At 46.6% G+C, this 16338-nt stretch overlaps 1 protein-coding gene across 1 annotated transcript in view; it reads right to left on the bottom strand.

Annotated features, from left to right (window-relative positions):
• Positions 1 to 16338, bottom strand: part of UBE3C (ubiquitin protein ligase E3C) — a 2658557-nt gene that overhangs the window by 212421 nt on the left and 2429798 nt on the right. The window contains exon 20 of the mRNA XM_069647972.1: positions 11145 to 11357. Coding sequence (XP_069504073.1) covers positions 11145 to 11357 — 213 coding nt within the window. The remainder of the gene's footprint in view (positions 1 to 11144; positions 11358 to 16338) is intronic.

The raw sequence follows: 16338 nt of genomic DNA, 5'->3' as shown, positions 1-16338 counted from the left end.
TCTAAACTGAAACAAATGCCCCTGCCACCCTCCCAACCACACACCGACCTTCAAACCCCCAACCTTGGTCCAAATTCTTGACTCTTTCTCTCCCATCACACACCAAAAGTTCCTCTCGCTCTTAGCAGATAGTCGCCCTCCCGGCTCCCCTGACGTCCCCTGCCCATCCTCACTCCTCAAAATGATCCTAGCCTCTACCTGTTCAGGTAGTGTCGCACACACAATCCTCAACCACTCACTCACATCAGCATCTTACCTGGATGCCCTAAAAACCTCCTACATCAAACCCATCCTCAAAAAACCGACACTCGACACACTGCTTCCCCAGAACTACCGGCCAATCACCAACACACGCTTCATCTCCAAACTCATGGACCATGAGGCATACGAACAGCTTGGCGATTTCTCCGAACCAACAACCTCCTAGACCCTGCACAATCAGGTTTCAGGCCACTCAGGGGAAAGAATCTTCTAGTGTCCATCTGGGACGACCTAAAAAGAACAGCCGACACACAAGGCTGCGCTGTACTCATCCTACTGGACCGCTCTGCAGCCTTCGATACCATCAATCACACTATCCTTCTGGACAGGCTACATACGCTAGGAATCAGATACCCTCTTTTATCTCAAATCGATCACAAATCATGCACCTCCACCAATTCACATCCACATCAAGACCAGTAAGAAAAGGTATCCCACAAGGAGCATCCCAATCTCCGCAAATCTTCAACTTCTAGCTAAAACCCCTGCCTGCAATCATCCACTCATACAATCATACTTGCTACAACTACGCATGACGACACCCAGATCATCGTTAAAATTCCCAAATCACAAGGCTACGGCAGTCCGGACCTGTAGTCATGCCTCTCTGATATTGACCACTGGATGATGACCAAACACCTCATCCTCAACCCTGGGAAAACTGAAATCCTAGTTTATGGGAAAACGGCCCTCCTTCCCCAGCTGATTCCGTGGCCTCAATCCCTAGGACAAACACCGGCAATTTCAAATGTGGTAAAAAAACCTTGGATGCACATTGGACTCGGACTTATCCCTCACCCAACACACCACCACTGCATCTAAAACCTGCTTCTTCCATCTACGGATTCTCAGGCATATTTTCCCTTAACTCACAGAAACCCACCATTTTTCGGCCATCCACTCCATCATCCTGTCCCGCCTAGATTACGCAAACTGCGTCTACGAAGGTGCTCTGGCATCTCAACTAAGGAAAATCCAAAGAATCCAAAACACGGTAGCACGCCTGTTCATTAACGTACCCACCACAGAACACATCAGCCCTACATAAAAGTCCCCCATTGGCTCCCGATTGGTCGACGCACTACCTTTAAAGCCATGTGCATCAACCACCGCGCCATCCACAACACCGGACTGGAATTCCTTTGAGACAAAATCCTTCCATACCAGCCCGCAAGGAATCTCAGATCTCGCACAGCATATCGCCTAGTGGTCCCACCACACAACTCTTCCAGGCTGGGCGTATGCTCATTTCCGTCCAAGCACCAATCATCTGGAACTCCCTACCCCTACACATTCGCAACACTGAAAATCACCTGAAATTCAGAAAGGCCCTAAAAATCTGGCTCTTCCCAATATCCTCCTGAATCCTCCCCTTCGAAACCATACTGCTGAACACAACATTCCTATACACCAAGCACAACACAGATGCCGGCAGCATTTGCAGCGGCTCATCCTGAAAGATTATCGCCCCATAAACAACATCATTCCTTCCTGACATACACTAGGGAAGTCAGCAGTCTCTGCTGTGGCACACCACAATAAACTTACTTGCCCTTGCCGCTCAGACTCTCGCACCAGAGAGACCACGAATAATAAAACCCTGCTGCCTGCACTGGACAAAGATCGCTGCAGCCGAACAACTTCGAAGCCTATAGTACGTTTACCTCACACCACGTCTGTGGACACAGGACACAGGCATGGCCAAACATCCATGCACCATAGAATGTAGCTATGGCTATGCTCATCCAGTCTAGCAGTGCACATAGCCGTCCACACTGAAACAAAAACCTGACGTACCTCAACACCTCTGCCACTAGCATATAGCGACAACCATCAAAAAGAAATTCGGTGTAGCTGGCCACACATCGACGCTTTTTCAACGATATTACTCTATCGCAAACCACCAACAGCGGGCCTGACCATTTTGAGCTGCTTAGCTTAGTCGAGCCTAGCCAGCCACCTAAGTCCTAGACCAGCAAAAATTGACACGTGCATCTCCGAATCTATAACTCTTAGAACCTCCAGCTCATGGACTACAGTCATTGAGGGCGTTCCAACCACAAAGCGTATTGAGGCCATACAAATGGCGAAAGAGCGCTATATAAATAACAAAATACGATACAATATCATCCGCCAAGGATGCAAAAAACTCCATCTCCCACGTAGACAAATGATGAGCCGCCTCAATGATCAACGCCCACAGGGTCTTGTGTACTTTGCTATAGCACATTTTGCATTCACAACTCTAAAGACCAGGCTGCCCAAGGCGAAAACATTGTGGTCCCAAGCATCCAATCTTTTTCTCCCTGTCCCCAGTATGGAGGGCTGTACCAGTGGGCTTTTCAGGGTATCCAGTAATTTTATTGCAAACAAAACAGAGTTGGAAACATACAATAACACTGAAAAAACAGTACAAACATTAATAAAATGAATAAAGGGTAGTAGTGTAAGGGGTTAAAATGGGCTGGGATGGGGTTGAGGTGAGGTGTGGTTAAAAAACAGGAGGTTTGGGGGGGCACCCAAATAAAAAAAAATTAAAAAAACAATTGGTGTTTTTCTGTGTTTTGTCTGCAATTAAATTTACAGCTCTGTAATTCTGGTCGGTAAGATCACACATAACCGGCTTTCATGCGATGGGCAAGTAGAAATAAAAAAAACCTGGATCATAAGGAGCCGTCCTGTGCTTCAGAGCCAGGTCACAGTCCACTGATGGAACAGAGGCAGGCTTCTGCCAGGCGAAGTCATGATTGGGGGCAGCCACAGCAGCATTGAAGGGAAGAGCCTCCCTATGAGTAACCTCGCCAAGAATGTCAGCCACAGAAAATTGGACTGTAGGTCTAGTAGGTGCAGCCTACCCCCGCAACAATGTGGCAATGGTCCTTAGAAAGTATGCATGAGCGGCGGAGCGCTGAAGGCTGTGCTCCTTACAACAGGTCAAATTGGGGGGAAAGGTGAAAGACCTAGAGAATGCACATAAAACCTCCCACTCTAGAAAGGCCTGGGAAGACCTCAAAAAAGCAAAGTCACAACTCAAGATGCATCTGGCTGACAAATCAGCCAGCGCTTTAGCATACACTAAACAATTCTACTACTTGAATAGCAATAAAGCGAACAAGCTTGAGGAAATTGAGGTAAATGCAGACCCATAATAATATCAGTCTTTTAAGGAGTGAGAATGGGGCACTACTTCTCTCGGAGAGAGATAAAATGCAGGCAATGCCAGCCCACCATACGGAGGTCATATCTGGGACCTATTATCGAGGAAATACTACAGAATGACTACCTGGCGTCAATCCCCTCAAACACGGCTGTGCAAGAACTCTCTAGAGGCCCCCATTTCTGTGCAGGAGGTCACAGATACCATAGACACTCTGAAAAACACTGCACAGAGCCCAGATGGATTCCTGGCTCGCTTTTACAAAACCTACGCTCACATCCTAGCCCCAGACCTAGCGACCCTGTATAATTTATTTCTAAACTCGGGCCGTGTCACGCCCTCCATGGAGGAGCCCCTAACAGTGATGATCCCGAAACCGGGTAAAGACCCAGAGCTCTGCAGTTCCTACACACCCATTACACTGATAAACAATGATGGGAACATCTTTACCAGAATTCTAGCAGCCAGATTGGCAAATGTGATCCCTAAATTGGTTCATCCCGACCAAACCGGGTGTATCCCGGGATGCACCACGCAAGACAATGTGAGGCGGGTCCTTGATCTAATTAAATGCGCCGCGAGAACTGGAGTAGAGAGCTAGCGATAGTCTCCCTAGACGCACACAAAGTGTTTGACTTACTGAACTGGAACTATATAGCCAAAGCACTAGCAACTTTCAGCTTGAGCCCAAACTACGTCAAATGGGCATAGCTAACTATCAAAGCCCACACACATTCCTAAGGATTAATGGGTATCGCTCTCAGAGACTGACGATATCAAGAGATACCCGGCAAGGATGCCCTCTTTCGCCGCTAATATTCGCCTTAGGGATGGAACCCTTTGCTATCAAGCTGCCTTCTAACCCAGTTATAAAGGGGTTGTGAGTGGGAACTGATAGCTACAAACTCTCTTCATATGCAGACGACATCCTACTCTCCATAATGCAACCAGTCACATAACTTAAGGAACTATGGGTCGAAATCACAAAATGTAGCGAGGTCTCTGGGTTTAAAATCAACTACTCCAAAAATCAACAGCCATGGGGGTTAACATCTCGGATAGATGCAGAACTTCCCTCGCCGAGGAAGGACCGATCCCATGGGAAGAGTCATCCATCACTTACTTCGGAGCCTGCATCCCGATTTCTGTCAACAAAGTATATAAAGACAACTTCCCCCAATTATTCAAGGAACAAGAACAAAGATATGGCTCAATGGCATAAACGGGAGATACCCTGGTTGGGGACGGTTACAGCTATTAAAATGAACTTCATCCCCAGGTTTCTTTATTTCTGCCTGTTGTTACCGGTAGAAATTCCCAACAAAGACCTAAAGAAGATGCAAAGGGAAATGCTGAAATTCATCTTGGGCAGAAAAAAGCCTTAGGGGTTTTGTTGAGAAGCACACACAGAAGAGGGGGCCTTGACGTCGCTGCCATCCTCATACTATTCGGCAACACAGCTATCCCACGCACTCACATGGCAAGAGGGGGAGAGCGCCCCACGCTAGAAACAGATTGAGGAGGCGTGGTGCCCAGTTCCTCCTTCCACCCTGCTACACCTCGGAATGAGACATCTAGGAGGGGAGGAGGGCCCCCTAGCTTCCAACAGGAACACTAGTCATAGCTGGAGGAGGGCTCTTCGTCGCTGGGGTGTTAATGGGTTACTGGGCCCACTAACCCCGGTATGGAGCAACCTCGACTTCTCCCCGGGACGGCACCCATTTAGGTTCGCTAATTGGAAAGAGGGAGGATTATCGCAGATAAAAGACTTCTTTAGCAATGGCATCCCCTTGACATTTTGAGGAATGCAAAAGGAAATTCGATATTGGGGGAGGGGAGAGATTTAGGTGTGTACAGCTGAGCACTGGATGTCACAAACTGAAACCAAACTGAGAGGGGGAAGGGAGCTCAATGCATTAGAGAGGACGTTGACCTCAGCAGTTTCCAGAGGCAAGGTGGCGCTTCTTTATAAGCTTCTTGGCAGGTCGGACCCGTCAGCGAAGGAGAAATACATGCTCAAATGGGAAAGAGACCTTGGTAGGGAAATAGAATTAGAGGATTGGTACTGCAGCTAGACCCGCACACACAAAATCTATAGATGCATCACGAACAGGGAGGGAGCTATCAAGGTGTGCTACCGATGGTACATCCTCCCGGAAATATTAAATTAAAGCAATCCAACTATCCCATATCACTGTTGGCAGGGCTGCAAATCTGTGGGGACATTCTTCCATTTGTGGTGGTCATGTGATCGGTCGGGGAGGTTTTGCTTCAATTAAAACGGATTACAGGCTTGACTATCCCATGGGACCCAGGAATAGTTCTACTGGGGGATACGGGTAACTGAATGTTCCCTTTGACAGGACATATGGCTGACTTGATCACACACCTCCTCAGGGAAGCTAAAATATCCCTGGCCCACCTTTAGAAATCCCTGGATGGCCGGCGTTCTCACTATGGTGGGTGAAACGTTGGGACTTTGCTGTGGTGGAGAAGATCACTGCTACACGGCTGGGAACTATTGGGAAATTTGAGCAGACCTGGTCTCCCTTCTTCGACTACACTAACCAGTCCCCAGGAGTGGCACGCAAACCTCCAATACTCAGATGGCTCACGGGACACCAAGAAGTTAGTGAGCCAGCCTTACGTAGGCAAAGACTGTCACTCAAACTAGCAATGAACGTTCCCCTATGGGCCAAAGCAAATGGTGCTCATTTGTGCCCTTGTTAATGCTCCTCATTAGTTCACTGTTCATCTCTCTCTTTTGTATCCTGAAATGCTCATATGTTATAACTATTACAATACACAATGAAAAGATAATATTGAAAAAAAAGAAAGGATGCATGAGGTTTGATCTATGTGGGAGATTGCAAATAATCCCCTTCCAGCTAAATTTCAGCATAGCTGACATCCCTTTATGCATTATTTTACCCTTGATTTAAATGTATCGCTCTAAATAATTCTTGAAAACATTTTTGATTTCTGACTACCAAAGTTTGCAACATCGAGCATTGGTATGGAGTGACTATTTAGGACACCCCAGCTAGTAGAAATAACAATAATGCTTCAAGTGAGTTTGTAAATATTACCCAACGGGAACACATTTATGTTTGTTGTAATGCTAGCCTGAGTTCACATTTGAAGTACAGGTGCCCTTACATGAATAGAAGAACTGATGCTTCTTAGGGAGGAACTCAGCCCCAAATATTAAATCATAGTCCAGCGAATCGATGGCACTGCTGATGCTGAAGTTAGACCTGAGGCTTACATGTTGAGCTGAGCAGCACAGGAGTGTAGCAGTGTATGTAGGAGAGGCAGAGATTCAGCCAGCAATCATGTGTGTGCAGATGAGGTAAATATGCTGCTTCAAAGAGCACAGTGGGACTCTGCTCTGCCACCTGCGCCGAGGCCATGACGAAGATGGCGAGCATCTTAAGCTTAAATTCCTCCCACTGTCTCAGTAAAGGAAGACTTAGTGGGAGAAGGTACCTGTGTAGGTGATGATTCCTCTAGGTCTCATCACGCCCCTGGAATGGGAGCAATGACCTTGTGTTCTCATGGAGGATGAAGAAGAGCCACTGGGAGAGCGGAACCTGCTTCCTCCTCCTTAGCGACAAGACACTCTTCTTCTTAGATATCACTAAAGGATTGAATCCTCTTTGAAAAAGGATCAAACGCCAGCATCCTTTTAATACCTTTGAGAAGTGTTTGGCGGCATGCTCAAGGAGGGCCTTTGGATGCATGGTTAGGTAGGATCTGCAATACTCAGTTTTGTTATTTTCACAAAGGCAATAAAGATACACCCTGTGGGGACCAGCCACTGCCATTTGCCTCCCACAGTTCAGCCAAGCCCTGAGGCCTTTGGGGGATGAGGCATGACACAGTAGATTTAAATGAAGCTAAGCTAGTTGTCTTCAAAGCAATGACTGAATGCACAAAAAAAGAACTGAGGTCAGGGGGAATGGCTGGGTCTATATATACTGGCACAACGACACAGCCGTATAATTAACAGGTCAGGCCAGCAGCTGGGTCCTATTCCTTTCTTTATATTGCAGGATCCAGTCATTTTGTCGCTTCTGCCACGCTGGCCCTTAAAATGGGATAAGGCGAAGGTGACTTTGGGCAAAGGTCCCAAAATCCCCAGAAATAGTCAGTGGAGTAGGCAAGAGAGAGCCAGCAGCTGAAAGGACCCCAAGCAAGACTCAATGGTGCAGACAGACACGGAAAAAAAGACTGCAAGCTGGAAAGGAACAGCTGGGGAAAAGACCGAAGTAGAGAAAGTCAGAGGATACAAAGGCAATAGAACATCATCCAAAAGTAACAAGGAACCCCATAAATATTCAGCTGATTAAGTTAAGGAACACATGCAGTTACAAAGGCAGCAAAAGGAAAGCGTGATAAACACATGTTGGTCACGCTCTACCGGCCGACATAAAGAGACCAGCCTACACAGTCCGACATGAGGGGCGCGTAACGGTACCGGTGCCGTGCAGGGCAGGGCCAAAGCAGCGCCACTCTGCGCTGCCTGGTAGCTGAAAACGTTTCTGAAGAAAGATGGTGTTACAGAAGACATATCCTAAGAGGAGGAATCTGTGGAAGGAAGGGATCCACTGGAAATTAGGATCCACACAAGCCCATGTCCAAGTGTTACAAAAAGCCCACGTATTGCTATGCAGAAGTATCCCAGTGACATTGATGTGCAGGCCCATCCCAACTTTAATGTGTAATGGGTGGTGGCCTTGTGTTTACTGGGCACTGTTGTCCCGCAACTGTGCACATAGTGCATATTCCGAACTCTGGTCCTTACAGTTGCAGCTGTGCACCACACCCTTCCCCATCACACCTAACATTTAAAGGAGAATTAGTAGTTATTCTACAGTGTTGAAATAATTCAAGGATCTGTACAGATATTTTTCAATTGAGCCGAGGCGACAATAATTGTACATTTTAAAGATTTAAAAAAACCAAGTGTTTTCCCTATAGAACACATTCTAAAAGCACGGTGTCCACAACTTTTCTGCCCTTCATCCTTCTAAAGCCTGTACCTCGAACAATGGCTGTTCCATTTGCAGGTTTTCTGTATGCTGGCCTTCAACCATCTAATTGTGAAACAGTACAGAACTTAGTTATTTAAGAACAAGATCTGAATTGACACTTAGCACTCTCTTACTGTTCCTAGACAGTGAGCGTCTTTGAAATCTGTAAGTCGACTTTAAAGTGTTGGTACTGTGACAACGTCAGATGGGATCATCCACAGCGGGGCTCTGGGACCAGCGATGCCCCAGAAAACTCCTACATGCGTCCCAGTTCCTCATGTTTTCTGTTATCGGCGGTAGATGCTACAGAGCTTCTACAATCCAAGCATAGACTGGAAAAGAGTAATAAGTGCGCCCCAACATCACACACACAGGCTTGCCCCATCACATTGCATAAGTTACCCCACCCAGCTCCCAGATCCCCCAATGATTTGGCCCCTAGTAAAATTATCACCAGGGGTCTTCTACAAAGGGGACAGAGGAATTCAAACATGTTGGCCGCTTATTCTAGAGACCACGTTCGCAAACCAGAACCAAATCAGTCTTCTCAGACTTGTCACAAAGGAAAGTTAAACATATTTACATTGTGGACAAGCAGTTGTTAGCCTTAACAGAGGTATCAGAGCAAATTCAGCTCATGCCACAGAGCTGGGTACCCGAGACGCTGGTTCAGCCTGACCTCAAAATGGCAGTACAGCCTTTTAATCACACGGCTGTTACCATGCAATGGGCCTCATTACAAGTCCAGCGGTAACAGTGCCTGAAATTCCGGCAGGGTACCGCCGGACTCGTATTACCATTCTGCCTCTGTGATTCCCGGAATTACCGGGGCATTACGACCCAGGTGACCCGGGAATTCCGGAGGCGGAATTCGGTAAATCCCCATTCCCATTGAGTCCCATAGGACTCACTGGGAATGGGGAAGTGGAAACACCGGCACCATCTCGTGATGGCGCCGGTGTTTCCACGCCTGCCTGCAGGCGGGTGGTGTTAAACCCGCCAGGTCAGAACTGGCGGGAATGACACCTCCGCCTGAAAGACTCGAGATCAGCCGGTATGGAAACAACGGTGGCGGCGGGTTTACCGCCACCGTTATTTCCATACCAGGTGACTCGTAATGAGGCCCACTGTCTCAATAATAACAATGAGCAACAAGAGACTACCACCACTGGAAGCGCTCATTAGATCAGAGAAAACATGAGTGAGAGAAAAAGTGTTAAAGTGGAATAACTAATCACAGAAAGAGGAGCAGGAGCAACAGGGAACAATCTATCAGACATAATATTAGATAAGCAAAGCAATTAGGAGACCTACAAAAGACTACAGGACCCAGCAGTCAGTGCCACGGACAGTATGGCAGACCTGAAGGCAGTGAGAGAAGAGAAGAAGCCAAACGGAAGAGACAGAGATAAAAGGAAAAGTAGAGAAGTGTACTTCAGACACTGCAATACACTAGACGAAGACAACTAGAGAGTTGCTGGAAAAAACAGCCCTGCTTTAACAACCAAGAACCTGCTGAGGACTATATGCCAGACCTTGGGAGAGACCACACCAAGAGAGGAATATTTTTCGGAGACTCGGAGAAAATATAAAATCAAAAAAAAAAAATCAGACAAACTCAGGCCTGGGAGGGTGACTCCTCGCTGTAGGGTAACAAATAGGGTAGGACAATTATTAAATACATTTTCACTGGCCAAGGGGGCAACCCACGGCTAGAGGGTGGGAATGTCTAAGCCTGACAGGTTCCCTTACACAAGAGGGGAAAAGTACTTGCTGGCAGGAAAAGTCAAGCAGCGAGCTGCACGCTATATCCCCGTGACTAAGTTCGAGTCAAGAACCACGCTGGGCACTAAACGTGTGGGTGTTTGCTATAAAATAGGTAATCTTGGGGAGGGTCTGTATTCCCATGTTATAGCTAGACCCTTGTGACATATGGAGTTAATCCAGATATCTTTATTATAGTATCCTATTTTGTTTCAAATTTCACCTACTTATCCTGTAATAGTCAGTAAAAGTGTTGAAATTCATATATGTCTTGTGCGTGTTAAATTGGCCGTTTGTCAGAGTAGTGTTTCTAAGAATTGGACAGGGTTGGAAAGAAACATTTTTGAGATTCTTATATTGTTTATTAGATGCATGTCCTTTAATTGGCCAGTTGCTTGTATTCAGCTTACAGAAGAATAACAAAGACACTTTTTGAACCGTGGTGGACATGATGAGAGGAGATAATATGGGGCAAGTTATGATGAGGTGGTCCACTTGATGAAACAGTAGCGGGGGAAACTGCAACAAGCACAGAGTTTAGTCTAAACATCTATAACATGGAATTAATAATTTTCTGAAAACTCAGAAAACACTATTTTCAACAGACAAAATACTGTTATTGTAGCTGAGATTAATTTGTTTTTCGGAAATTCATCATCACATGTTTCTTCATTACAAAGTGAGGATTTGTCACAAAAAAAGCATGCAAAACCAAATAGGATGAGATTCATTGTGTGTGTATTACTGATTACTACACAGCAATTGCTTTTCATATTGAATTTTTTTTACTGATTAGTCAACAGAACAGAATTTCACAATTTGCAAACATAAACGCATGTGCCTTATCTCTTATGTCCTACTATGAAAGCAGACCATGAATTAATTTAACTTGCATTGCTCGAAATGAGCTAAATCCCCACACTTACTTGTGCCTCTCCAAGATCATTATTGACCACAGTGAAGTTTAGTCCAAGTTCCTCTACGTCACCTTCGTAGCTTTTCAGGAAAAGTAAATTCTTATACATTTCCGGATCCAACGAGGCAAGGTGATGAATGTCAACATCAGCACTAGTTCCGAGACACTTGGAGAGGAAGAAACTTGCAAAGGGGAGTTCAACTAGCATGTTTTCATATAGTGCCTGAAAAGAAAAATAATACAGGTGAACTTAAATGAAATGGATTTTGCTGTATTCAATCTACGGCTCTACAAGTGAGAGGCATTTTACAACTGTTGATGGAAAATGTGTTATAATGAAGGATGCTCGGGAGATCATGTAAGCTGGTATGAAGTTCCTTTATTATGTTCCATAGAGACTCATAGCAGACTCAATGGATCCCACCACCCAGGCTCTCTCCCTTCAACTGCCTGGCTAAGGAAGCCTCTTCTTGCGCAAACATTCTAACATTCACCCAACATTCTCTCATGAGGTCACACACACACACACACCATGCATCCAGCAACCAGGGAAATTAGATGAAATACATGATATAACAAAATGCCTTTTAAAATTTTAAATAGCAGACCATCTCTTTTTAAAAAAACGTTCTTTATTGACTTTTCTAGTTATCGGTACACATAGAAGTTTAATACACACATTCCATGTCAACTGTATCTACAACAAGCCAAAAAAGAGTACAACAGACCCAACCTTTATCCCACCCCCAAACAACACCGCCAAACAATTCAATAGCTTTGAATACGGACCGTCAATTTAGAGGTTGCACATGGGGGCGGCGTCCGCCACATACATAGTGCACAGGAGGGGGAATTTGCTATCAAGACCTGGAAGCAGGAAGGGAAGGAAGAGGGGTGAGGGGAGGGACCTGTCATGAATCCTAGTCCCCTGGGGAGTTAGGGTATAAGCCATCTTGGATACGGGACACAAAGCTGCGGTATGGGGCCCAGTAGCATACCACTCCCTTGTACTATATAGGGTTTCTTTTTTTTCACACATGATCATATAGTGGTACAATTCCAGGTATGAGGGAGCTCAACGTTGACCCCAGGTCTTGGCAATCAGGGATCTAGCCACAACTGAGGCCATTCCTAACAACATCAGCACACTTTTTGGGGCCGGGTCGAGAAGAGTGAGCAGCCATATTTCAGTGGCATTTAGGTTGTGGCCCTCTAGTATTTCAGACATGGTGTCTCTGATATGGTCGCAGAAGGGGCACACTCGGAGGCAGGACCAAGCTACATGGAGGAAATCTGCAGTGTCAAATCCACATCTGATGCATTATGGAGATCTAGCTTGGTAGAAGCTATGGAGTTTGGCTGGTGAGTAATACATCTGGTGAACACATTATAATGTATTAGCCGCAGCTTTACGGGATTGTAGTATTAGCAACTTTACGGGATTGTAGGCATATTTGTGTCCATTGGTCATTTGTGAGCACCTTCCCCAGGGAGATGTCCCATTTAACTTTAGAGGGATGTACCTGAGGAGCTTACTGAGTTCTAATACTTTTATATAGAGAAGAGACCATGATGCGCATCGTGTTTTTTTTTTTTTAACATACTGGCGGATCGGCTTGGGCGGGGAGGTGGGTTACGGAAAGCTGGGCCATCTGGCCTTCATCTCCTCCCGCAACCATAGGTACAATTGTTGTGTAACAGCCGTACATTCACCCCTACCTTTCAGGTCATCCCAAGTAATGAAGTTTTCTTGTTGCACTAGAGCTCCCAGTGTCTTGACCCCCAATCTTACCATGCCGTCTCGTGCTGCAACGTTTTCCAGGCTCTCAGGGTGTTAATTACGGGTTGTATCTCAGATTCGTCTCTGCGCACTGAAGTGTCCCAGAGCAGTCCCTTTACGCCACTTGGATAAGACGTGACTTTTTTAATAAGGGTATGCGGAAGGTACGGGGTTGGAGCCCACCATCCTCCTGAGTATTGGATCTGGGCTGCGAGATAATAGGACCAGAAGTCGGGGAACACCAGGCCTCCTCGGTCGTACAGTAGGATCAGAGTGTCATAGGATATTCTGGCCTGTCCGCCTACCCAGATTAGACGAATCATCAAGCTCTTGAGGCGGGACCAGAAAGAGGACAGTGGCCATACAGTAACGTTATTAAAAACATGTAGAAATTTAGGGAGAATCACCATTTTCACTAGGGCCTTACGTGCTGCTTGGGAAATGGGTAGTCAGATCCATGCGTCCACCTTATGTTCTGTCTGTTCCAGGGCTGTGGCGTAATTGAGTTTAAACAAATCTGTAGGGAAGGTGGTCACCCGTACCCCCAGATAATGGATGCCATCCGGGCACCATCGGAATTCGACGGGTATATCTGACCGCACGACACTAGGAGTTAGGGGTAGGACTTCGGGCTTGGGCCAGTTGATCCTCAGTCTAGAGAAGTTACCAAAGTGGGCTATCTCCTCTACCAAGAGGGGCATGTTGCTTTTGGGATGTTTCACATATAGCACATATAGCAACATGTCATCAGCATAAAGGGAGATGATGGAGAGGTGCGAGTTGATTTTGACACCTCTGTGGGTACTCAATAGCCAAGGCAAAGAGGATCGGGGAGAATGGGCACCCCTGACACGTCCCCCGCGTTGGATATATGGTAATCAATAGCATTCGGTTAGTGTATATTTTGGCTATCAGGGCCGAGTATAGCAATCTAAGCTAGCTGAGGTACGCATTGCCAATACCCGCTCTTCGTAGTACTTCAAAAACTCAACTGAGTCGAAAGCCTTCTCGGCGTCGAGTGCAGCTCCTACAATTGGGACAGATGGATCTACGTTGTGCATAAGGGAGAAAAGACGGTGCAAGTTATTCTGAGTAGAGCGGCCAGGGACAAAGCCCACCTGGTCGGGGAGGACCATCGTGGGTATATGCGGGAGAAGCCCATCTGCTAGTATCTTAGCGAGAATCTTGTTTTCTGTGTTAATCAGCGATAACGGTTTGTAAGAGGGACATTCGCGTGTATCTTTGGTAGGTTTCAGGAGGACAGTGATGTGATCGGTCCTGGTGAATTCCCTCACTCTTGCAGCTTCATACATACACCATAGCTGGGGAATTAACAGATCAATATACTCTTTATGTAACTCAGCCGTAATGCCATCCAGTCTGGGCGCTTTAATGTTGGTCAAAGAGCTGATTGCTTTCCGGAACTCCTCATCAGAGGGTGGCTTGTTCATAGCCATGCCAAGGGCATGGTCCAGCCATCCAAGGGCAACTCTGTCCAGGTATTCGGAGATGGATTCCCGGGTGGCTATAGATTGGGAGGTATAGAGTCTACCGTAATAATCCGGAAATATTGTATTCATCCCCCCATTATCTCTTGTCAGAGTGCCCCCTGCATCTTCTATCTCTTGTAAGGAATCTAACTGGTGCTCATGTTTAATTGCCCATGCGAGGTTTCCGACTCGGCCGGTCTCCCTCGGCGTAGGCCGCTATTGGGTCGCCCAGATAATGATCATCTCTGGTAGAAAGCAGAGACAACTCACCTCTGGCTTCACGGAGGCGGGACTGTACCTCCTCAAAATCCTGGAGCCCTTGTTGTATTTCTAGAAGCCTGGTTTCTTATTCTAGTGTCGAGATGGAGTGACGTATAAACTTAAGAGCCTGCCTTTCCTTAGCGATACAAGCTCCTCTGAGGAACATTTTAAATGTTTCCCACACCACCGCTGGGTCTCCTCCTGAGCCAGTGTTAATTTCGAAGGATGACTGGATATCTTGTCTGATTTCTTCCCTGAAGGTGACGTCCTCCAGGGCGCGGCCCCTAAAGCACCACCGCAGGGGCTTAGGGGAGCGAGAGGGATCACAAATCTCCACCAGCACTGGAGAGTGGTCATATAAGGTGCAGGATAGGATTTGGGCATTTTTTATATCTCAAGCAAGATTGGACAAGACCATAACATAATCAATCCTAGAGGAACTGCCATGTAGCCCGGAGTAGAAGTAGTACTCCCGGGTTGAGGGGTGCATGAGTGTCCAGGAGTCTTGGAGGTCGTGGTAGCCTGATGTGACCGCCCATTTCAGTGCAGCTTTCGGGACAGGGTATGGGAGCAGTGAGGCTCTATCAAGATCACAAGAGAGGGCCACATTAAAGTCTCCCGCCCAGATTATCTCGTAGTTCGGGCACGTATGTAAGTGGGAGGCGCAGTTCTCAAAAAACTCTGGGTCATCGGTGTTTGGTGCATATATATTAATAATAGCGACCCTCCACCCCGCCACCTCCCAAGTCAGCAGTAGAAAACGACCCTCCTCATCCCCAGGTCTAGCATGTAATTTAAAGTCCAAAGATTGATGGATATACGTGGCAACGCCACGTGGATACATTGAATAAGGAGACACGTATCTATGGATGCCCCATCCTAACAGGCTGGGGAGTTTCTCTGCATGTGCCAAGTGCATCTCTTGTAAACACAGGATATTGGCTCCGTGATTTTTGGTATAATTAGCTATTAATCGTGTCTTCTTCGTATTAGTAAACCCTCTAATATTCCAGGTCAATACATGTAAAGTTATATGATGCTCTCCTGTCATCTCAGATAATGTGTATATGCGAATAGGAGCAGGACTATATAATGAAAATCACCACTATCCCCAGGGATGACACAGTGGAACACAAAGTAGGGGGGAAGCAATGCGCCCGTGTGATGGATGGCCTCTATAACTGTCGAATGTCCAATGGCACTCACTAACACCCCAAAAAGTTAAAACCAGCAACTCTTCCCTTTCCTTAACTGAACAGTCACCACCCTCCTACGCCAGAAACTACAATTTACCGGCTCCCAGTTCCCCACCCCTACCCCTATCATCCCTATGCTATGGTAGAAGGTACCAGAGCGCTACATAACAACAAACCAAAAACAGGGCACCACAGTGGGCTACCGTCAGGAATTGGGGGGCAGAGGGGTCGCAGCGGCTGGGGTTTATCCATGCGACACAGGCCTGAATTACCGTATAGGGGCTTTGCTGTGGGGTTCCGCCCATTGGCGAATTCCCTGCATTGTGTGTGTTAATATAGCATTGGTGAAACAGTAGATGCAGATAGCAAGGTGAAAACATGAGATAATTAAACCGTTACTTTAGCGGGTTAGCCAAGGACCCCGCGAGGGGAGGTCGTAGGGTCCAGGATGACCCTGGCAAACTGTTCCGCTGCCTC

This window comes from Ambystoma mexicanum, chromosome 2q (genome assembly GCF_040938575.1).
Source record: "Ambystoma mexicanum isolate Mex_15411 chromosome 2q, UKY_AmexF1_1, whole genome shotgun sequence".
NCBI classification, from domain to species: Eukaryota; Metazoa; Chordata; class Amphibia; order Caudata; family Ambystomatidae; genus Ambystoma; species Ambystoma mexicanum.
The sequence above is the reverse complement of the archived record's forward strand: the minus strand, read 5'-3'. Positions and strand labels throughout refer to the sequence as shown.